General features: G+C 43.8%; 1 protein-coding gene across 1 annotated transcript in view; it reads left to right on the top strand.

Moving 5' to 3' along the window:
• Window positions 1–524: 524 nt before the first annotated feature.
• The window catches only part of LOC135441765 (protein EFR3 homolog B-like), a gene marked incomplete at its 3' end in the record, with an annotated part of 36793 nt that continues 13062 nt past the window's right edge, over window positions 525–24255 (top strand). The window contains exons 1-8 of the mRNA XM_064701314.1: window positions 525–564; window positions 981–1159; window positions 6471–6592; window positions 10168–10308; window positions 13132–13278; window positions 16289–16367; window positions 19042–19177; window positions 21531–21710. Of these exons, the coding sequence (XP_064557384.1) occupies window positions 525–564; window positions 981–1159; window positions 6471–6592; window positions 10168–10308; window positions 13132–13278; window positions 16289–16367; window positions 19042–19177; window positions 21531–21710 (1024 nt within the window). The remainder of the gene's footprint in view (window positions 565–980; window positions 1160–6470; window positions 6593–10167; window positions 10309–13131; window positions 13279–16288; window positions 16368–19041; window positions 19178–21530; window positions 21711–24255) is intronic.

Raw genomic sequence — 24255 nt, 5'->3', positions numbered from 1 at the left:
TAACTGACCCTGGGACGTGGTTTATCCCAGGATAACCCATCCCAGGACAGGATTTATCCAGGATAACCCATCCCAGGACAGGATTTATCCCAGGATAACTGACCATGGGGTATAATTTATCCAGGATAACCCATCCCAGGCCAGGATTTATCCCAGGATAACTGACCATGGGACGTGGTTTATCCCAGGATAACCCATCCCAGGACAGGATTTATCCCGGGATAACTGACCATGGGACGTGGTTTATCCCAGGATAACCCATCCCAGGCCAGGATTTATCCCAGGATAACCCATCCCAGGCCAGGATTTATCCCGGGATAACTGACCATGGGACGTGGTTTATCCCAGGATAACCCATCCCATTGTATAATTTATCCCAGGATAACCCATCCCGTTCCAGGTCAGTCCGGGTGGCCATGGAAGCCCTGGACCAGCTGTTGCTGGCCATGCTGGGATAACTGGGATTTATCCCGGGATAACTGACCATGGGACGTGGTTTATCCCAGGATAACTGACTATCGGACATGGTTTATCCCAGGATAACCCATCCCGTTCCTGTCCCAGGTCAGTCCGGGTGGCCATGGAGGCCCTGGACCAGCTGTTGCTGGCCATGCTGGGATAACTGGGATTTATCCCGGGATAACTGACCCTGGGGCGTGGTTTATCCCAGGATAACTGACCCTGGGACGTGGTTTATCCCGGGATAATTTATCCCGTTCCAGGTCAGTCCGTGTGGCCATGGAGGCCCTGGACCAGCTGTTGCTGGCCATGCTGGGATAACTGGGATTTATCCCGGGATAACTGACCATGGGATGTGGTTTATCCCAGGATAACCCATCCCAGGCCAGGATTTATCCCAGGATAACTGACCATGGGACGTGGTTTATCCCAGGATAACCCATCCCAGGACAGGATTTATCCCGGGATAACTGACCATGGGACGTGGTTTATCCCAGGATAACTGACCCTGGGACGTGGTTTATCCCGGGATAATTTATCCCGTTCCAGGTCAGTGCGTGTGGCCATGGAAGCCCTGGACCAGCTGTTGCTGGCGTGCCACTGCCAGAGCATCAACCTGTTCGTGGAGAGCTTCCTCACCATGGTGGCCAAACTGCTCGAGTCCGACAAGCCCGACCTGCAGATCCTGGGCACAAACTCCGTGAGCGAGAAATGGGGGAAAATGGGGAAAAATGGGAAAAAAATGGGGAAAAAAACTGTGGAAAAAATGGGGAAAGAACAGGGAAAAAATGGGGGGAAAATTGATAAAAAATGGGGAAAAATTGGGGAATTTCTGCTCTCGAGTCCGACAAGCCCGACCTGCAGATCCTGGGCACCAACTCTGTGAGAAATGGGGGAAAAATGGGCAAAAATGGAAAAAACTATGGAAAAAATGGGGAAAGAACAGGGAAAAAAATGGGGGGAAAACTGATAAAAAATGGGGAAAAATTGGGGGAAAAATTGGGGAATTTCTGCTCTCGAGTCCGACAAGCCCGACCTGCAGATCCTGGGCACCAACTCTGTGAGAAATGGGCAAAAATGGGGAAAAATGGGCCAAAAATGGGGAAAAAATGGCTAAAAATTATGGGAAAATATGGGTGAAAATTGAGGAAAAAATGGGGAAAAAATGGGGGAAAAATTGGGGAATTTCTGCTCTTGAGTCCGACAAGCCCGACCTGCAGATCCTGGGAACAAACTCCGTGAGCGGGAAAATGGGGAAAAATGGGGAAAAATGGGGAAAAATGGGAAAAAAAATGGGGGAAAAATGGCTAAAAACTATAGGAAAATATGGGTATAAATGGAGGGAAAAATGGGTAAAAAATGGGGGAAAAATTGGGGAATTTCTGCTCTCGAGTCCGACAAGCCCGACCTGCAGATCCTGGGCACCAACTCCGTGAGCAAGAAAACGGGGAAAATGGGGAAAAATATGGAAAAAAACTGTGGAAAAAATGGGGAAAAATGGGGAAAAAACTGCGGAAAAAATGGCTAAAAATTATCGAAAAATTTGGTTAGAAATGGAGGTAAACATGGGAAAAAAATGGGGAAAAAATTGGGGAATTTCTGCTCTTGAGTCCGACAAGCCCGACCTCCAGATCCTGGGCACCAACTCTGTGAGAAATGGGGGAAAATGGGGAAAAATGGGGAAAAAAATGGGGGAAAAATGGCAAAAAATTATGGAAAGATATGGGTAGAAATGGTGGAAAAAATGGGTTAAAAATGGGGGGAAAATGGGGAATTTCTGCTCTCGAGTCCGACAAGCCCGACCTGCAGATCCTGGGGACAAACTCTGTGAGAAAATGGGGGAAAATGGGGAAAAATGGGGCAAAAATGGGGAAAAAATGGCAAAAAATTATGGAAAGATATGGTAGAAATGGGGGAAAAAATGGGAAAAAAATGGGGGAAAATGGGGAATTTCTGCTCTCGAGTCCGACAAGCCCGACCTGCAGATCCTGGGGACAAACTCTGTGAGAAAATGGGCAAAAATGGGGAAAAATGGGAAAAAATGGGGGAAAAATGGGCAAAAATTGGAAAAAACTGCAGAAAAAATGGCAAAAAATTATGGAAAAATATGGGTAGAAATGGAGGTAAAAATGGGAAAAAAATGGGGAAAAATTGGGGAATTTCTGCTCTCAAGTCGGACAAGCCCGACCTGCAGATCCTGGCACAAACTCTGTGAGAAAATGGGGAAAAATGGGAAAAAAATGGGGAAAAAATGGGGAAAAATGGCTAAAAATTATGGAAAAATATGGGGGAAAAAATGGGGGAAAAATGGGCAAAAAATGGGGGAAAATGGGGAATTTCTGCTCTCGAGTCCGACAAGCCCGACCTGCAGATCCTGGCACAAACTCTGTGAGTGAGAAAATGGGGAAAATTGGGGAAAAATGGGGGAAAAAATGGGGAAAAAATGGCTAAAAACTATGGGAAAATATGGGTATAAATGGAGGAAAAAATGGAAAAAAAATGGGGAAAAATTGGGGGATTTCTGCTCTCGAGTCCGACAAGCCCGACCTGCAGATCCTGGGGACAAACTGTGTGAGAAAATGGGGGAAAATGGGCAAAAATGGGGGAAAATGGCTAAAAATTATGGAAAAATATGGGTAGAAATGGAGGAAAAAATGGGGGGAAAATTGATAAACAATGGGCAAAAAATGGGGGAAAATGGGGAATTTCTACTCTCGAGTCCAACAAGCCCAACCTGCAGATCCTGGGCACCAACTCCGTGAGAAAATGGGGGAAAATGGGGAAAAATGGGAAAAAAATGGGGAAAAATGGGGAAAAAATGGGCAAAAATGGCAAAAAAGCTGTGGAATAAAACTGGGGAAAAATGGGGAAAAAATGGGGGGAAAAGGGGGGAAAAATTGGGGAATTTCTGCTCTCGAGTCCGACAAGCCCGACCTGCAGATCCTGGGCACCAACTCCGTGAGAAATGGGGAAAAATGGGGAAAAAATGGGGGAAAAATTGCTAAAAATTATGGAAAAATATGGGTAAAAATTGAGGAAAAAATGGGAAAAAAATGGGGGAAAATGGGGAAAAAACTGGGGAAAATTGGAGAATTCCTGGGGGAAAAACAGGGGAAAAAAATGAGAAAAAATTGAAATTTCTTGGAAGAAAAATGGAGGGGGGGAAATGGGAGAATTCCTGGGGAAAAATTGGAGAATTACTGGGAAAAAATGGGGGAAAATATGGGAATTCCTGAGAGAAAAATGGGGGGGGGGGAAATGGGAAATTCCTGGGGAAAAATAGGGAAAACCTGAAAATTCCCATTTTAGGGCAGAATTCCGGGCAATTTTTGGGGTGATTTTTTGGGCAATTTTTTTCTTAAAAAGAACTGAAAATTTCCTATTTTAGGGCAGATTTCTGGGCAATTTTTGGGGCAAATTTCAGGGTGATTTTCATGGTCATTTTTGCAGCTCTTTTTTCCCAAAAACCTGAAAATTCCCAATTTAGGGCAGAATTCTGGGTGATTTTCAGGCTGATTTTTGGGGCAATTTTTCCTTGGAAAACCCAGAAAATTCCCGATTTATGGCAGAATTCTGGGCAATTTTTCAGGGTGATTTTTTTTCCCAAATATGGCAGAATTCCGGTGATTTTCAGGGTGATTTTTGGGGGAAATTTTTTTTTTAAAAACCTGAAAATTCCCAATTTAGGGCAGAATTTTTGGCAATTTTTGGGGCCGTTCTCAGGGTGATTCTCACAGCCATTTTTCCAGCTATTTTTTCCCAATAAACCTGAAAATTCCCAATTTTGGGTGGAATTCCGGGTGATTTTTGGGGCCGTTCTCAGGGTGATTCTCACAGCCATTTTTCCAGCTATTTTTTCCCCAATAAACCTGAAAATTCCCAATTTTGGGCAGAATTCTGGGTGATTTTTCAGGGTGATTTTTTTGGGGGAAATTTTTCCTTGGAAAAACTGAAAATTCCCAATCTAGGGCAGAATTCTGGGCAATTTTAAGGGTGATTTTTTTGGGGAAATTGTTTCTTGAAAAACCTGAAAATTTCCTATTTTAGGGCAGATTTCTGGGCAATTTTTGGGGCAAATTTCAGGGTGATTTTCATGGTCATTTTTGCAGCTCTTTTTCCCCAAAAAAATCCTGAAAATTCCCAATTTAGGGCAGAATTCTGGGTGATTTTCAGGGTGATTTTTAGGGGAAATTTTCCCTTAAAAACCGGAAAAATTCCCAATTTAGAGAAGAATTCCGGGCAATTTATTAGGGTGATTCTTTTTCCCAAATATCCCCGAATTCCCAATTTAGGGCAGAATTCTGGGTGATTTTCAGGGTGATTTTTTTTGGGGGGAAATTTTTCCTTGGAAAAACTGAAAATTCCCAATTTAGGGCGGAATTCCGGGTGATTTTTGGAGCGATTTTTCTGACGATTTTTGGGGGTGATTTTTTTCTAAAAACCTCAGAATTCCCAATTTTGGGTGGAATTCCGGGTGATTTTTGGGGCCAATTTCAGGGTGATTTTCATGGTCATTTTTGCAGCTATTTTTTTCCCAATAAACCTGAAAATTCCCAATTTTGGGTGGAATTCTGGGTGATTTTTGGGGCCGTTCTCAGGGTGATTTTCACAGCCATTTTTCCAGCTTTTTTTTCCCAATAAACCTGAAAATTCCCAATTTTGGGTGGAATTCCGGGTGATTTTTGGGGCCGTTCTCAGGGTGATTTTCACAGCCATTTTTCCAGCTATTTTTTTCCCAATAAACCTGAAAATTCCCAATTTTGGGTGGAATTTTTGGCAATTTTTGGGGCCGTTCTCAGGGTGATTTTCACAGCCATTTTTCCAGCTATTTTTTCCCAATAAACCTGAAAATTCCCAATTTTGGGTGGAATTCCGGGTGATTTTTGGGGCCGTTCTCAGGCTGATTTTCACTGCCATTTTTCCAGCTATTTTTTTCCCAATAAACCTGAAAATTCCTAATTTTGGTGGAATTTTTGGCAATTTTTGGGCTGTTCTCAGGCTGATTTTCACAGCCATTTTTCCAGCTATTTTTTTCCCAATAAACCTGAAAATTCCTAATTTTGGGTGGAATTTTTGGCAATTTTTGGGGCTGTTCTCAGGCTGATTTTCACAGCCATTTTTCCAGCTATTTTTTTCCCAATAAATCTGAAAATTCCCAATTTTGGGTGGAATTTTTGGCAATTTTTGGGGCTGTTCTCAGGTGATTTTCACAGCCATTTTTCCAGCTATTTTTTTCCCAATAAACCTGAAAATTCCCAATTTTGGGTGGAATTCCGGGCGATTTTTGGGGCCGTTCTCAGGCTGATTTTCACAGCCATTTTTCCAGCTATTTTTTTCCCAATAAACCTGAAAATTCCCAATTTTGGGTGGAATTTTTGGCGATTTTTGGGGCCGTTCTCAGGGTGATTTTCACAGCCATTTTTCCAGCTATTTTTTTCCCAATAAACATGAAAATTCCCAATTTTGGGTGGAATTCCGGGTGATTTTTGGGGCCGTTCTCAGGATGATTTTCACCACCATTTTTCCGGCAATTTTTTTCCCCAAAACCTGAAAATTCCTAATTTAGGGCAGAATTCTAGGTGATTTTTTGGGGTGATTTTTGGAGTAATTTTTCCTGAAAAACCAGAAAATGCCCAATTTAGGGCAGAATTCTGGGTGATTTTCAGGGTGATTTTTTTGGGGGGGAAATTTTTCCTTGGAAAAACCAAAAATTCCCAATTTAGGGCGGAATTCCGGGTGATTTTTGGAGCGATTTTTCTGACGATTTTTGGGGGTGATTTTTTTCTAAAAACCTCAGAATTCCCAATTTTGGGTGGAATTCCGGGTGATTTTTGGGGCCGTTCTCAGGGTGATTTTCACAGCCATTTTTCCAGCTATTTTTTTCCCAATAAACCTGAAAATTCCCAATTTTGGGTGGAATTTTTGGGGCGATTTTTGGGGCGATTTTCCTGGGGATTTTCCCGGCCATCCCGATGGGAATTCCCATTTTTCCACCCCGTTTTTTTTCCCAGTTTGTGAAGTTTGCCAACATCGAGGAGGACACGCCCTCGTACCACCGCAGCTACGACTTCTTCGTGTCGCGCTTCAGCGAGATGTGCCACTCCGACCACGGCGACCCCGACGTCAGGGACAGGTGAGGGGGGAAACAGTGGGAAAAACAACGGGAAAAATGGAGAAAATTGGAAAAAAATATCAGGAAAATTGGGGGAAATACGTGGGAAAGAAATGGAGAAAATTGGAAAAAAAAACCAGGAAAATTGGGGGAAATACGTGGGAAAACAATGGGGAAAAATGGGGGGAAATGATGGGGAAAACAATGGGAAAAATGGGGAAACAATGGGGGAAACTACCAGGAAAATTGGAGGAGAAAAGGGGGAAAAGAATGAGAACAATGGGGGAAACAATGGGGAAAACAATGAGAAAAATGGGAGAAATTACCAGGAAAAATGGAGGAGACAAGGGGGAAACACATGGGAAAAACTACCAGGAAAAATGGGAAAAATTGAAAAAAAAAATCAGGAAAATTGGGGGAAATACGTGGGGGAAACTACCAGGAAAAATGGGGAAAACAATGGGAAAAATGAGGGAAACTACCAGGAAAAAATGGAGGGAGACAAGGGGGAAACAATGGGAAAAATAACGGGAAAAATGGAGAAAATTGGAAAAAAAACGTCAGGAAAAATGGGGGAAATACGTGGGGAAACCAATGGAGAAAACAATGAGAAAAATGGGGAAAATTACCAGGAAAAATGGGGAAAAGTGGAAAAAAATACTGGGAAAATTGAGGGGGAAAATACGTGGGAAAACAATGGGGAAAAATGGGGGAAACTACCAGGAAAAAATGGAGGAGACAAGGGGGAAAACAATGGGAAAAATAACGGGAAAAATGGGGGAAAATTGGAAAAAAAAATCAGGAAAATTGGGGGAAATACGTGGGAAAAAAATGGGGAAAACAATGAGAAAAATGGGGAAAACTACCAGGAAAAATGGGGAAAAAATGGAAAAAAATAGTGGGAAAATTGCAAGGGAAAAACGTGGAAAAACAGTGGGGAAAAATGGGGGAAACAATGGGGAAAACAATGAGAAAAATGGGAGAAATTACCAGGAAAAATGGAGGAGACAAGGGGGAAAACAATGGGAAAAATAACGGGAAAAATGGGGGAAAATTGGAAAAAAAAATCAGGAAAATTGGGGGAAATACGTGGGAAAAAAATGGGGAAAAATGGGGAAAACAATGAGAAAAATCAGGGAAACACAATGGGGAAAATAATGAGAAAAAGGGGGAAAAATGGAGAAAATTGGAAAAAAAAATCAGGAAAATTGGGGGAAATACGTGGGAAAAAAATGGGGAAAAATGGGGGGAATAATGGGAAAAAAGGGGGAAAAATGGGGGAAACTACCAGGAAAAAATGGAGGAGACAAGGGGGAAAACAATGGGAAAAATAACGGGAAAAATGGAGAAAATTGGAAAAAAAAATCAGGAAAATTGGGGGAAAAAGGTGGAAAAAGAATGGGAAAAATTACAGGGAAAAACGGAGGAAACCCCAGGAAAAATGGGGGAAACACATGGGGAATAATGGGGAAAAAGGCCGTGGTGTGGGATCGGGATGGGATTTAGGATTGGGTAAATCCCTATTCCCGGATTTTCTGGATTTGCAGGATCCGGATGTCGGGGATCCGGGGCCTGCAGGGCGTGGTGCGGGATCGGGATGGGATTTGGGATCATTTATCATTCCCATGGAATTCCAGGATCCGGATGTCGGGGATCCGGGGCCTGCAGGGCGTGGAACAGGATCAGGAAGGGGTTTGGGATTCCCATGGAATTCCCGGATTTTCCCAATTCCAGGATCCGGATGTCGGGGATCCGGGGCCTGCAGGGCGTGGTGCGGGATCGGGATGGGATTTGGGTTTGGGAAATTCCCAATTCCCGGATTTTCCCAATTCCAGGATCCGGATGTCGGGGATCCGGGGCCTGCAGGGCGTGGTGCGGGATCGGGATGGGATTTGGGATTCCCATGGAATTCCCGGATTTTCTGGATTTGCAGGATCCGGATGTCGGGGATCCGGGGCCTGCAGGGCGTGGTGCGGGATCGGGATGGGATTTGGGATTCCCATGGAATTCCCGGATTTGCAGGATCCGGATGTCGGGGATCCGGGGCCTGCAGGGCGTGGTGCGGGATCGGGATGGGATTTGGGATCATTTATCATTCCCATGGAATTCCAGGATCCGGATGTCGGGGATCCGGGGCCTGCAGGGCGTGGTGCGGGATCGGGATGGGATTTGGGATTCCCATGGAATTCCCGGATTTTCCCAATTGCAGGATCCGGATGTCGGGGATCCGGGGCCTGCAGGGCGTGGTGCGGGATCGGGATGGGATTTGGGATTCCCATGGAATTCCCGGATTTTCCCAATTGCAGGATCCGGATGTCGGGGATCCGGGGCCTGCAGGGCGTGGTGCGGGATCGGGATGGGATTTGGGATTCCCATGGAATTCCCGGATTTTCTGGATTTCCAGGATCCGGATGTCGGGGATCCGGGGCCTGCAGGGCGCGGAACAGGATCAGGATGGGATTTGGGATCATTTATCATTCCCATGGAATTCCCGGATTTTCCCAATTCCAGGATCCGGATGTCGGGGATCCGGGGCCTGCAGGGCACAGTGCGGGATCGGGATGGGATTTGGGATTCCCATGGAATTCCCGGATTTTCCCAATTCCAGGATCCGGATGTCGGGGATCCGGGGCCTGCAGGGTGTGGAACAGGATCAGGAAGGGATTTGGGATTCCCATGGAATTCCCGGATTTTCCCAATTGCAGGATCCGGATGTCGGGGATCCGGGGCCTGCAGGGCGTGGTGCGGGATCGGGATGGGATTTGGGATTCCCATGGAATTCCCGGATTTTCCCAATTCCAGGATCCGGATGTCGGGGATCCGGGGCCTGCAGGGCGTGGTGCGGGATCAGGAAGGGATTTGGGATTCCCATGGAATTCCTGCATTTTCCCAATTCCAGGATCCGGATGTCGGGGATCCGGGGCCTGCAGGGCGTGGTGCGGGATCGGGATGGGATTTGGGATTCCCATGGAATTCCCGGATTTTCCCAATTCCAGGATCCGGATGTCGGGGATCCGGGGCCTGCAGGGCGTGGTGCGGGATCGGGATGGGATTTGGGATTCCCATGGAATTCCCGGATTTTCCGGAATTGCAGGATCCGGATGTCGGGGATCCGGGGCCTGCAGGGTGTGGAACAGGATCAGGAAGGGGTTTGGGATCATTTATCATTCCCATGGAATTCCCGGAATTTTCCGGAATTCCAGGATCCGGATGTCGGGGATCCGGGGCCTGCAGGGCGCGGTGCGGGATCGGGATGGGATTTGGGATTCCCATGGAATTCCCGGATTTTCCCAATTGCAGGATCCGGATGTCGGGGATCCGGGCCTGCAGGGCGTGGAACAGGATCAGGAAGGGATTTGGGATTCCCATGGAATTCCCGGATTTTCTGGATTGCAGGATCCGGATGTCGGGGATCCGGGGCCTGCAGGGCGTGGTGCGGGATCGGGATGGGATTTGGGTTTGGGAAATTCCCAATTCCCGGATATTCTGGAATTCCAGGATCCGGATGTCGGGGATCCGGGGCCTGCAGGGCGTGGTGCGGGATCGGGATGGGATTTGGGATTCCCATGGAATTCCCGGATTTTCCGGATTTCCAGGATCCGGATGTCGGGGATCCGGGGCCTGCAGGGCGTGGTGCGCAAGACGGTGAACGACGAGCTGCAGGCCAACATCTGGGAGCCGCAGCACATGGACAAGATCGTGCCCTCGCTGCTCTTCAACCTCCAGCACGCCCACAGGTGCGCGGGGCGGGGGATAACGCACTGGGATAACGCACGGGAATTACATGGGGATAAGGCACGGGGATAACGCACGGGGATAACACACGGGGATAATGCACCGGGATAACGCACGGGGATAACGCACTGGGATAACGCACAGGGATAATGTATGGGGATAACGCATGGGGATAACGCACAGGAATTACACAGGGATAACGCACGGGGATAACGCACAGGAATTACACGGGGATAGCGCAGGAGGATAACGCATGGGGATAATGCACGGGGATAACGCACGGGGATAACACAGGGCGATAACGCAGGCTGATAACGCAGGCCGATAACGCACGGGGATAACGCACCGGGATAATGCACGGGGATAACGCACGGGGATAACGCATGGAAATAATGCATGGAAAAACGCACGGGGATAACACACAGGGATAATGCACCAGGATAACGCACCGGGATAGTACGAGAATAACGCACCGAGATAATGCACCGGGGATAACGCACCAGGATAACACATGGGGATAACACATGGGGATAACGCACGGGGATAACGCACCGGGATAACGCAGGGTGATAACGCAGGCCGATAACGCAGGCCGATAATGCGCGGGGATAACGCGTGGGGATAACGCACCGGGATAACGCACGGGATAACGCATGGAAATAACGCATGGAAATAACGCACGGGGATAACGCACCGGGATAACGCACGGGGATAATGCACCGGGATAACGCACGGGGATAATGCACCGGGATAATGCACGGGAATTACATGGGGATAAGGCACAGGGATAATGCACGGGGATAACGCACCGGGATAACGCACCGGGATAACGCACGGGGATAATGCACGGGGATAACGCACCGGGATAACGCACCGGGATAACGCACGGGGATAACACACGGGAATTACACAGAGATAACACACGGGGATAACGCACGGGGATAACGCATGGGGATAATGCACGGGGATAACGCAGGGCGATAACGCAGGCCGATAATGCGCGGGGATAACGCACCAGGATAATGCACCGGGATAACGCACTGGGATAATGCACTGGGATAACGCACGGAAATAACACATGGAAATAACGCACGGGGATAACGCACGGGGATAACGCACCGGGATAATGCACAGGGATAACGCACCGGGATAATGCACAGGAATTACATGGGGATAATGCACCAGAATAATGCACGAGGATAACTCACCAGGATAACACACAAGGATAACGCACAGGGATAATGCACGGGGATAATGCATGGGAATAGCACACCGGGGATAATGCACCGGGGATAATGCACCGGGATAACGCACCGGGATAACGCACGGGAATTACATGGGGATAACGCACAGGGATAACGCACGGGGATAACACACGGGGATAATGCACGGGGATAACGCACGGGGATAATGCATGGGGATAACGCACAGGAATTACACAGAGATAACACACGGGGATAACACACCGGGATAACGCACGGGGATAGTGCACGGGGATAACGCATCTCTGTACAGCCGCTCCGCGTCCCCACTGCCATTCCCGTTATTCCCGTTATTCCCATTTTCCCCATTCCTATTCCCGTTACTTCCCTTATTCCCATTGTTCCCATTATTCCCATTATTCCCGTTATCATTCCCGTTCCCATTCCCATTGTTATTCCCCTGACCGCTTTCCCGGTGTTTCCCCGTTCCCGCAGCCGCTCCCCGTCCCCGCTGCCATTCCCATTATTCCCACTATTCCCGTCATTCCCGTTTTCCCCATTCCCATTATTCCCGTTATCATTCCCATTCCCATTCCCGTTCCCATTCCCACTATCACTCCCGTTCTCACTCCCGTTGTTTCCGTTCCCCGCTCCCGCAGCCGCTGCCCGTCCCTGCTGCCATTCCCATTATTCCCGTTCCCATTCCCGCTATCATTCCCGTTCCCATTCCTGTTCCCATTCCCGTTCCCATTCCCGTTCTCACTCCCGTCGTTTCCGTTCCCCGCAGCCGCTGCCCGTCCCCGCTGCCATTCCCATTATTCCCGTTATCATTCCCGCTATCATTCCCGTTCCCATTCCCGTTATCATTCCCGTTCCCATTCCCGTTCTCACTGCCATTATCTCCCGCAGCCGCTGCCCGTCCCGCTGCCATTCCCATTATTCCCGTTCCCATTGCCGTTCTCACTCCGGTCGTTTCCGTTCCCGCAGCCGCTGCCCGTCCCCACTGCCATTCCCATTATTCCCATTATTCCCGTTATCATTCCCGTTATCATTCCCGTTATCATTCCCATTATCATTCCCGTTATCATTCCCGTTATCATTCCCGTTATCATTCCCGTTCTCACTCCCGTTATTCCCCGCAGCCGCTGCCCGTCCCCGCTGCCATCCCCATTATTCCCATTCCCATCATTCCCGTTCCCATTCCCGTTCCCATTCCCGTTCTCATTCCCGTTATTCCCCGCAGCCGCTGCCCGTCCCCGCTGCCATTCCCGTTCCCATTATTCCCGTTATCATTCCCGTTATTTCCATTATTCCCCGCAGCCGCTGCCCGTCCCCGCTGCCATTCCCATTATTCCCGTTCCCATTCCCATTATTCCCGTTCTCACTCCCGGTTTTTCCCCGTTCCCGCAGCCGCTGCCCGTCCCCGCTGCCATCCCCATTATTCCCGTTCCCATTCCCGTTCCCATTCCCGTTATCATTCCCGTTCTCATTCCCGTTGTTTCCGTTCCCGCAGCCGCTGCCCGTCCCCGCTGCCATTCCCATTATCCCCATTATTCCCGTTCCCATTCCCACTATTCCCGTTATTCCCCTGACGGGTTTCCCGGTTTTTCCCCACTCCCGCAGCCGCTGCCCGTCCCCGCTGCAGGCGGCGGCGGCGGCCGATGCGCATGCGCAGGAGAGCCCCTGGGAGTTGGCCGAGCGGTGCCTGCGGGAGCTGCTGGGGAGGGCCCAGTTCGGAAACATCAAAAACGCCCTCAGGCCCGTGCTCGTGTCAGTGAAACGGCCCGGGATTATGGGAAAAATGGGAAAAAATTGGGGAAAAATCCGGGGATTTATGGGGAAAAATTGGGGAAAAAAATGGGGAAAAATATGGGGATTTATGGGGAAAAATTGGGATTTTTTTGGAAAAAAATTGTAATTTTTTTCGATGAAAAAATGAGGATTTATGGGAAAAAATTGGGCAATTTATGGGAGAAAAAATGGGCAATTTATGGCATAAAATATGGGGGATATATGGAGAAAAAATGGGGATTTTTGGAAAAAAATGGGGTTTCTGGGGAGCCCCTGGGAGCTGGCGGAGCAACATCAAAAACGCCCTCAGGGCCGTCCTCGTGTCAGTGAAACGGCCTGGAATTATGGGAAAAAATGGGAAAAAATTGGGGAAAAATTGGGAAAAAATATGGGAATTTATGGGGAAAAAATGGGGAAAAATATGGGGATTTATGGGGAAAAATTGGGAAAAAATATGGGGATTTATGGGGAAAAAATTGGGGAAAAATATGGGGATTTATGGGGAAAAAATTGGGGGAAAAAATGGGGAAAAATTTGGGGATTTATGGGGAAAAAATTGGGGGAAAAATTGGGGAAAATATTGGGATTTTATGGGGAAAAAATTGGGAAAAAATTGGGAATTTATGGGGAAAAAATGGGGAAAAAATGGGGAAAAAATGGGATTACTTGGGAAAAAAATGGGGATTTTTTTGGAAAAAATATTGAAATATTTTGATGAAAAAATTGGGAAAAAATATGGGAATTTATGGGAAAAAATTGGGAAAAAATATGGGGATTTATGGGGAAAAAATTGGGGAAAAATATGGGAATTTATGGGGAAAAATATGGGGATTTATGGGAAAAAATTGGGGAAAAATATGGGGATTTATGGGGAAAAAATTGGGGAAAAATATGGGGATTTATGGGGAAAAAATTGGGGAAAAATATGGGGATTTATGGGGAAAAATTGGGATTATTTGGGAAAAAATAGGGATTTCTTGGGAAAAAAAAATTGTAATTTTTTGATGAAAAAATTGGGGAAAAATATGGGGATTTATGGGGAAAAATTGGGGAAAATATGGGGATTTATGGGGAAAAAAGTGGGGAAAAATATGGGGATTTATGGGAAAAAATGGGATTTTTTGGAAAAAAAATTGTAATTTTTTGATGAAAAAATGAGGATTTATGGGAAAAAATTGGGGAAAAATATGGGGATTTATGGGAAAAAATTGGGGAAAAATATGGGAATTTATGGGGAAAAATTGGGATTATTTGGGAAAAAAATTGGGATTTTTTTGGAAAAAAATTGTAATTTTTTCGATGAAAAAATGAGGATTTATGGGAAAAAATTGGGGAAAAATATGGGGATTTATGGGAAAAAATTGGGGATTTTTGGGGAAAAAATTGGGGATTTTTGGGGAAAAGTTGTGGATTTTTGGGGGAAAAATTGGGGATTTTTGGGGTGAAAAATTGGGGATTTTTGGGGTAAAAAATTTGGGAATTTTTGGGGAAAAAATTGGGGATTTTGGGGGAAAAATTGGGGATTTTTGGGGAAAAATTGGGGATTTTTGGGGAAAATTGGGGATTTTGGGGGAAAAAATTGGGGATTTTGGGGGAGAAATTGGGGATTTGTGGAAAAAAACGGGATTTTTGGGGAAAAATTTGGGATTTTTTAGGGGAAAAAATTTGGGATTTTTGGGGAAAAAATTGGGGATTTTTGGGGAAAAAAATGGGAATTTTTGGGGAGAAATCTGGGGATTTTTGGAGGAAAAAAATGGAGATTTATAAGGGGAAATATTGGGGCTTTGGGGAGAAAAATATTGGGAATTTTGGCGAGAAAAAAGGGGATTTTGGGGGAAGAAAAAAGGGGATTTTGGGGTAAAAAATGGGATTTTTGGGGTGAAAAATTGGGGATTTTTCTGGGGAAAAATTGGGGATTTTTCTGGGGAAAAATTGGGGATTTTTTTGGGGAAAAAAATGGGGATTTTGGGGGAAAAAATTGGGGATTTTTGGGGAAAAATTGGGGATTTTTGTGGGGAAAAAATTTGGGATAAAAAAGGGATTTTTGGGAAAAAAATTGGGGATTTTTCTGGGGAAAATCTTGGGGATAAAAATGGGATTTTTGGGGTGAAAAATTGGGGATTTTTCTGGGGAAAAATTGGGGATTTTTGGGGTGAAAAATGGGATTTTTGGGGAAAAAAATGGGGATTTTTCTGGGGAAAATCTTGGGGATAAAAAGGGAATTTTTAAGCCAAACGGGATTTTGGGGAGAAAAAATGGGATATTGGGGGAAGAAGAAAGGGGTTTTTTGGGGTGAAAAAAGGGAATTTTGGGGGAAGAAAAAAGGGGATTTTTGGGGCGAAAAAATGGCGATTTTTGGGGCGAAAATTTGGGATTTTTCTGGGGAAAAATTGGGGATTTTTGAGGTGAAAAATGGGATTTTTCTGGGGAAAAATTGGGGATTTTTCTGGGGAAAATCCTGGGGGTTTTTGGGGTGAAAAATGGGATTTTGGGGGAAGCCAAACGGGATTTTGGGGAGAAAAAATGGGATATTGGGGGAAGAAAAAAGGGGATTTTTGGGGTGAAAAAATGGAATTTTTGGGGTAAAAAAAATGGGATTTTGGGGTAGAAAAATGGGATTTTTGGGGTAAAAAAATGGGATTTTTGGGGAAAAAATTGGGGATTTTTCTGGGAAAATCCTGGGGTTTTTGGGGTAAAAAATTAGGGATTTTGGGGGTGAAAAAAATGGGATTTTGGGGGAAGCCAAACGGGATTTTTGGAGAGAAAAAAGGGGATTTTGGGGTGAAAAAATGGAATTTTGGGGTAAAAAAAAAAGGGATTTTGGGGTGAAAAAATGGGATTTTTGGGGAAAAAAAAAGGGGATTTTTGGGGAAAAAAAATGGGATTTTTGGGGAAAAAATTGGGGATTTTTCTGGGGAAAATCCTGGGGGTTTTTGGGGTGAAAAATGGGATTTTTGGGGTGAAAAATGAGATTTTGGGGTGTTTGCAGGCACCTGGACAGCCACGCCCTGTGGGAGCCGCAGGTTTTCGCCCGCGGCTGCTTCCGGATCATCATGTTCTCCATCCAGGTAAACATGGGGGAAAATGGGAATTTTGGGAAAAATTTGGGGAATTTTAGGAGAAAAGTGGGAATGCTGAGGGGAAAAAGGGAATTACAGGAAAAAAAATTGGGAATTTTGGGGGAAAATGTGGGAATTTCAGCAGGAAAACCGTGGGAATTCCAGGAAAAAATGTGGGAATTAGAGCAGGGAAAACCTCAGGAATTCTTTATGGAAAAATGGCAGGAATTCTGGGGAAAATATGGGAATTTTGGGGAAAAATTTGGGGAATTTTAGGAGAAAAGTGGGAATTCTGGAGGGAAAAAAGTGGGGATTTTGGGGGAAAATGTGGGAATTTCAGCAGGAAAACCTTGGGAATTTTCGGGAAAAAAAGTGGGAATTAGAGCAGGGAAAACCTCAGGAATTCTTTATGGAAAAATGGCAGGAATTCTGGGGGAAAAAATTGGGAATTTTGGGGGAAAATGTGGGAATTTCAGCAGGAAAACCTTGGGAATTCTCAGGAAAACCTTGGGAATTCTGGGGAAAATGCAGGAATTCCAGGGAAAAATGTTGGAATTTCAGTGGGAAAACCTCAGCAATTCTTGGGGGTAAAAAATGCAGGAATTCTTGGAGAAAACGTGGGAATTATGGAAAAATCTCAGGAATTCTGGGGAAAAATGTGGGATTTCCAGGAAAAAAAAATGGGAATTTTGGGAAAAACCTTGGGAATTCCAGTGGCAAAAATTGTGGGAATTCTGGGGAGAAAACCTCAGCAATTCTGGGAGAAAATGTGGGATTTCCAGGAAAAAAAAAATGGGAATTCTGGGGAAAAAAATTGGGAATTTTGGGAACCCTTGTGAATTTTGGGCAAAGGCGAGGGATAATCCCAGAATTCCGGGATTTCCCTGGACCATTCCCATTTTTCCAGCCGCAGCATTCCCACCTGGTGATCCTGGAAAAATCCAGGAAAATCCTGGAAAAATGGAGGAATTCCAGGAAAAAATGGAGGAATTCCAGGAAAAAATGGAGGAATTTAGGGGAAAAAAGGGAGTTTTGGGAAAATCTTGGGAATTCTGGGGGAAAAGATTGGGAAATCCTGGGAAAATGCAGGAATTCTGGAAAAAAAAGATGGGAATTTTGGGGGAAAATGTGGGAATTTCAGCAGGAAAACCTTGGGAATTCTCAGGGAAACCTCAGGGAAAATGTTGGGAATTCCAGGAAAAAATGTGGGAATTCCAGTGGGAAAACTTTGGGAATTCTTGGGAAAATGGTGGCAATTCTGAGGAAAAATGGTGGGAATTTTGGGAAAACCTTGGGAAATCCTGGGAAAATGCAGGAATTCCAGGAAAAAAAAGGGAATTCTGGAAAAAATTTGTGAATTTTGGGGGAAATTGTGGAATTCCAGTGGGAAAACTTTGGGAATTCCAGGAAGAATGTGGGAATTGCAGTGGGAAAACTTTGGGAATTCTTGGAAAAATGGTGCCAATTCTGAGGAAAAATTGTGGGAATTTTGGGAAAACCTTGGGAATTCTGGGGAAAAGATTGGGAAATCCTGGGAAAATGCAGGGATTCCAGGAAAACCTGCAGGAATTTTGGGGAGAAAAATTGGGAATTTTGGGGAAAAATGTGGAAATTTCAGCAGGAAAACCTTGGGAATTCTTGGAAAAATGGTGCCAATTCTGAGGAAAAATTGTGGGAATTTTGGGAAAACCTTGGGAATTCTGGGGAAAAACATTGGGGAATTCTGGAAAAAAAAATTGGGAATTTTGGGGAAAAATGTGGAAATTTCAGCAGGAAAACCTTGGGAATTCCAGGAAAAATGCGGGAAATCTTGGGAACGCTTGGGAATTCTGAGGAAAATTGGAAATTTTGGGAAAACTTTGGGAATTCTGGGGAGAAACATTGGGAAATCCTGGGAAAATGCAGGAATTCTGGAAAAATGGAGGAATTCGGGGGGAAAAAAGGGAATTTTGGGAAAATCTTGGGAATCCTGGGGAAAAAAAGGGGAAAAAAAGTGAGAATGCCAGGAAAAACTGCAGGAATTCTGGAAAGAAAAAATTGGGAATTTTGTGGAAAATGTGGAAATTTCAGTGGGAAAACCTTGGGAATTCCGGGGAAAATGTGGGAATTTTGGGAACCTTTGGGAATTGGGGGCAAAGCCGAGGGATTATGGCAGAATTCCGGGATTTCCCTGGAATATTCCCATTTCCAGCCCCAGCATTCGCACCTGGTGATCCTGGAAAAATCCAGGAAAATCCTGGAAAAATGCAGGAATTCTGGGAAAAAAAAAGAGAATTTTGGGAAAATCAACGGAATTTTGGGAAAATCTTGGGAATTCTCAGGAAAATCTTGGGAAATCCTGGGGGAAAAAAATGTGAGAATACCGGGAAAAATTGGGAATTTTGGGGAAAAATGTGGGAATTTCAGCAGGAAAACCTTGGGAATTCTCAGGGAAAATGTGGGAATTCCAGTGGGGAAACTTTGGGAATTCTTGGAAAAATTGTGGGAATTTTGGGAAAACCTTGGGAATTCTGGGGAAAAGATTGGGAAATCCTGGGGGAAAAAAGGTGAGAATGCCAGGAAAAACTGCAGGAATTCTGGAGAAAAAAATTGGGAATTTTGGGCACCCTTGTGAATTGCGGGCAGAGCCGAGGGATTATCCCAGATTTTCGGGAATTTCTCCCCAGTATTCCCATTTTTCCAGCCGCAGCATTCCCACCTGGTGATCCAGCAGCTGCTGCAGCACCTGGACGCCAACGGGCGCAGCGGCGCCGCCGTCAGGGCCGGGATCGTGGCCGTGCTCTCCGAGGCCGCCGCCATCGCCGCCGCCGGCGCCGTCGGTACCGGAACCTTCTGGAATTTATTGGGGATTGTTTGGGAAAGGGGTTGGGAAAGAGGCTGGGAGGGATTTTCTGGGATTTTTCCTGGATTTTCTGGGATTTTTTGGGAATTTTCTGGGATTTTTTGGGAATTTTCTGGGGTTTTTTGGGAATTTTCTGCGATTTTTCCTGGATTTTCTGGGATTTTTTTGAGAATTTTCTAGGATTTTTCCTGGATTTTTCCTGGATTTTCTGGGATTTTTGGGGAATTTTCTGGGATTTTTTAGGATTTTTCCTGGATTTTCTGGAGTTTTCTGGGATTTTTCCAGGATTTTCTGGGATTTTTCTAGGATTTTTCCGGGATTTTCTGGGATTTTTTGGGATTTTTCCTGGATTTTCTGGGATTTTTTGTGAATTTTCTGGGATTTTTCTAGGATTTTCCAAAATTTTCTGGGATTTTCTGGGAATTTTCTGGGATTTTTCCAGGATTTTCCAAAATTTTCCTGGATTTTCTGGGAATTTTCTGGGATTTTTTCCTGGGATTTTTTCCTGGGATTTTTTCAGGATTTTTCCAGGACTTTCCAAAATTTTCCTTGATTTTCTGGGATTTTTTTGGGATTTTTTCCTGGGATTTTTTGGGGATTTTTCCAGGATTTTCCAAAATTTTCCTTGATTTTCTGGGATTTTTCTGGGATTTTTTCCTGGGATTTTTTGGGGATTTTTCCAGGATGTTTCCACAATTTTCCTCAATTTTCTGGGATTTTTCTGGGATTTTTTGAGGGGGAATTTTCCAGGATTTTCCACAATTTTCCTCGATTTGCTGGGATTTTTCTGGGATTTTTTCCTGGGATTTTTCCAAAATTTTTCTCGATTTTTCTGGGATTTTTTGAGGGGAATTTTCCAGGATTCTCCACAATTTTCCTCGATTTTCTGGGATTTTTTGGGGGGATTTTTTCCTGGATTTTTCCAGGATTTTCCAAAATTTTCCTCGATTTTCTGGGATTTTTCCAAGATTTTCAGGGGGTTTTTTTGGGATTTTTCCAGGATTTTCCAAAATTTTCCTCGATTTTCTGGGATTTTTCTGGGATTTTTTTGAGATTTTTCCAAGACTTTTCCAGGATTTTCCAAAATTTTTCCTCGATTTTCTAGGATTTTTCTGGGATTTTTTCCTGGGGTTTTTCCAGGATTTTTCCTCGATTTTCTGGGATTTTTTCCTGGGATTTTTTGGGATTTTTTCAGGATTTTCCAAAATTTTTCGGAGATTTTTCTGGGAGTTTTTTGGGATTTTTCTGGGATTTTCCAAAATTTTCCTCAGTTTTCTGGGATTTTTCTGGGATTTTTTCCTGGGATTTTTTTGAATTTTTTCAGGATTTTCTGGGATTTTTCTGGGATTTTTTTCCTGGGATTTTTTTGGGATTTTTCCTGGATTTTTCCTGGATTTTCCAAAATTTTTCGGTGATTTTCCTGGGATTTTTTGTGGGGATTTTTCCAGGATTTTCCAAAATTTTCCTCGATTTTCTGGGATTTTTATGGGAGTTTTTGGGGGGATTTTTTTGGGGATTTTTCCAGGATTTTTTCCAGGATTTTTTCCGAAATTTTTTGGGATTTTTTTGGGATTTTTGGTGGAGATTTTTCCAGGATTTTCCAAAATTTTCCTCGATTTTCTGGGATTTTTCTGGGTTTCTTTGGGGGATTTTTTTGGGGATTTTTCCAGGATTTTTTCCAGGATTTTCCAAAATTTTTCGGGATTTTTTTGGATTTTTCTGGGATTTTTTCCTGGCTTTTTTTTGGGATTTTTTCAGGATGTTTCCACAATTTTCCTCAATTTTCTGGGATTTTTCTGGGATTTTTTTTCCTGGGATTTTTTCAGGATTTTCCAAAATTTTTCCTCGATTTTCTGGGATTTTTTTGGGATTTTTACAGGATGTTTCCACAATTTTCCTCGATTTTCTGGGATTTTTCTGGGATTTTTTTTCCTGGGATTTTTCCAAGAATTTCCAAAATTTTCCTGGATTTTCTGGGATTTTTTCCTGGCATTTTTTTGGGATTTTACCAGGATTTTCCAAAATTTTCCTGGATTTTCTGGGATTTTTCTGGGATTTTTTGGGGGGATTTTTTGGGGGATTTTTCCAGGATTTTTTCCAGGATTTTTCCCAGGATTTTCCAAAATTTTTCAGGATTTTTTGGGATTTTTGTGGGATTTTTGGGGCGGGATTTTTCCAGGACTTTCCAAAATTTTCCTTGATTTTCTGGGATTTTTCTGGGATTTTTTGGGGGGAATTTTTCCAAGATTTTCAGGGGGGTTTTTTGGAATTTTCTCGGGTTTCCCAGAATTCCCAAAATTCCCAAAATTCCCCAAATTCCCATTTTTCAGGTCCCACGGTGCTGGAGGTTTTCAACACCCTCCTGCGGCAGCTGCGCCTCAGCATCGACCTCGCCCTGGCCGGGAATTCCCAAAATTCCCAAAATTCCCAAAATTCCGGAGCCGCCGATTCCCAGAATTCCCGGCAGCTGCAGGAGAGCAAATTCCAGGAGGCCGTCATCAAAACCATCGGTGAGAATTCCACATTTTATCGGGATTTTTGGGGGTTTTGTGGGATTTTCCCATCATTCCCATTATTTGCACTCCTGTTATTCCCCCTATTCCCATCATTCCCATTCCCATTATTATTCCCATTATTCCCATTAATATTCCCATTATCATTCCCACTGTCATTCCCGCTGTTTTCATTCCCATTGTCATTCCCATTGTTTTTATTCCCATTTTTCCCATTGTCATTCCAATTGTCATTCCCATTATTCCCAGTATTATTCCCATTATCATTCCCAATGTTATTCCCATCATTCCCATTGTTATTCCCATTGTTTTCATTCCCATTTTTCCCATTGTTATTCCCATTGTCATTCCCAATGTCATTCCCAATGTCATTCCCATCATTCCCATTGTCATTCCCGCTGTTTTCATTCCCATTGTCATTCCCATTGTTATTCCCATTGTCATTCCCATTGTTATTCCCATTGTTATTCCCATTGTTATTCCCATTGTTATTCCCATTAACATTCCCATTGTCATTCCCATTATTCCCATTGCCATTCCCATTATTATTCCCATTCCCATTAATTCCCATTATTCCCATTGTTATTCCCATTGTTATTCCCATTATCATTCCCATTATTCCCATTATTCCTGCCATTATTATTATTCCCATTGTCATTCCCATTATTCCCATTGTCATTCCCATTGTTATTCCCATTAACATTCCCATTATTCCCATTATTCCTGCCATTATCACTCCCATTATCATTCCGATTATTCCCAATGTGATTCCCATTGTGATTCCCATTATCCCCATTATTATTCCCACTGTTATTCCCACCATTCCCATCCCCATCATTCCCATTATTCCCATTATCATTCCCATTGTTATTCCCATTATCATTCCCATTATTCCCATTGTTATTCCCATTATCATTCCCATTATTCCCATTGTTATTCCCATTGTTTTCATTCCCATTATTCCCATTGTTATTCCCATTGTTATTCCCATTATCATTCCCATTATCATTCCCATTATTCCCATTGTCATTCCCATTATTATTCCCATTGTCATTCCCATTATCATTCCCATTATCATTCCCATTGTTATTCCCATTATCATTGCCATTATCATTCCCATTATTCCTGTTATTCCCATTGTTATTCCTGTTATTCCCATTCCCATTAATTCCCATTATCCCCATCATTCCCATTGCTGTTATTCCCATTATTCTTCCTTTTGTTATCCCCATTGTTATTCCCATTATCATTCCCATTATTCCCATTATTCCCATTATCATTCCCATTATTCCCATTATTCCTGCCATTATCATTCCCATTATCATTCCCATTATCATTCCCATTATTCCCATTGTTATTCCCATTTTCATTCCCATTAATATTCCCATTATTCCTATTATTATTCCCAGCATTCCCATTGTTATTCCCATTGTTTTCATTCCCATTATCATTCCCATTATCATTCCCATTATTCCCAATGTGATTCCCATTGTTATTCCCATTATCCCCATTATTATTCCCACTGTTATTCCCATCATTCTCATCTCCATCATTCCCATTATTCCCGTTGTCATTCCCATTATTCCCATTGTTATTCCCATTATTCCCATTAACATTCCCATTATTCCCATTATTCCTGCCATTGTTATTCCCATTGTCATTCCCATTATTGCCATTGTTCCCATTATCATTCCCATTATTCCCATTGTCATTCCCATTATCATTCCCATTGTCATTCCCATCATTCCCATTGTCATTCCCATTATTCCTGCCATTGTTATTCCCATTGTTATTCCCATTAACATTCCCATTATCATTCCCATTATTCCCATTGTTATTCCCATTATCATTCCCATTATTCCCATTATTCCTGCCATTGTTATTCCCATTGTTATTCCCATTATAATTCCCATTATTCCCATTATTCTTGCCATTATCATTCCCATTATCACTCCCATTATCATTCCCAATGTCATTCCCATCATTCCCATTGTCATTCCCATTGTTATTCCCATTAACATTCCCATTAACATTCCCATTATTCCCATTATTATTCCCATTGTCATTCCCATTGTCATTCCCATTGTTATTCCCATTGTTATTCCCATTGTCATTCCCATTGTCATTCCCATTATTCCCATTATTCCTGCCATTGTTATTCCCATTGTCATTCCCATTAACATTCCCATTATCATTCCCATTATTCTCATTATTCCCATTATTTTTGCCATTGTTATTCCCATTATTCCCATTGTCATTCCCATTAACATTCCCATTGTCATTCCCATTATCATTCCCATTATTCCCATTAATTCCCATTATTCCCATTGTTATTCCCATTATCATTCCCATTATTCCCATTGTCATTCCCATTGTCATTCCCATTATTCCCATTATCATTCCCATTAACATTCCCATTATCATTCCCATTATCATTCCCATTATTCCCATTATCATTCCCATTGTCATTCCCATTTTCATTCCCATTATTCCCGCCACTGTCATTCCCGTTGTATATCCCGTTCCCATGGTATATCGGGTC

This window comes from Zonotrichia leucophrys, unplaced genomic scaffold (genome assembly GCF_028769735.1).
Source record: "Zonotrichia leucophrys gambelii isolate GWCS_2022_RI unplaced genomic scaffold, RI_Zleu_2.0 Scaffold_486_38360, whole genome shotgun sequence".
Classification (NCBI taxonomy): domain Eukaryota; kingdom Metazoa; phylum Chordata; class Aves; order Passeriformes; family Passerellidae; genus Zonotrichia; species Zonotrichia leucophrys.
The sequence above is the reverse complement of the archived record's forward strand: the minus strand, read 5'-3'. Positions and strand labels throughout refer to the sequence as shown.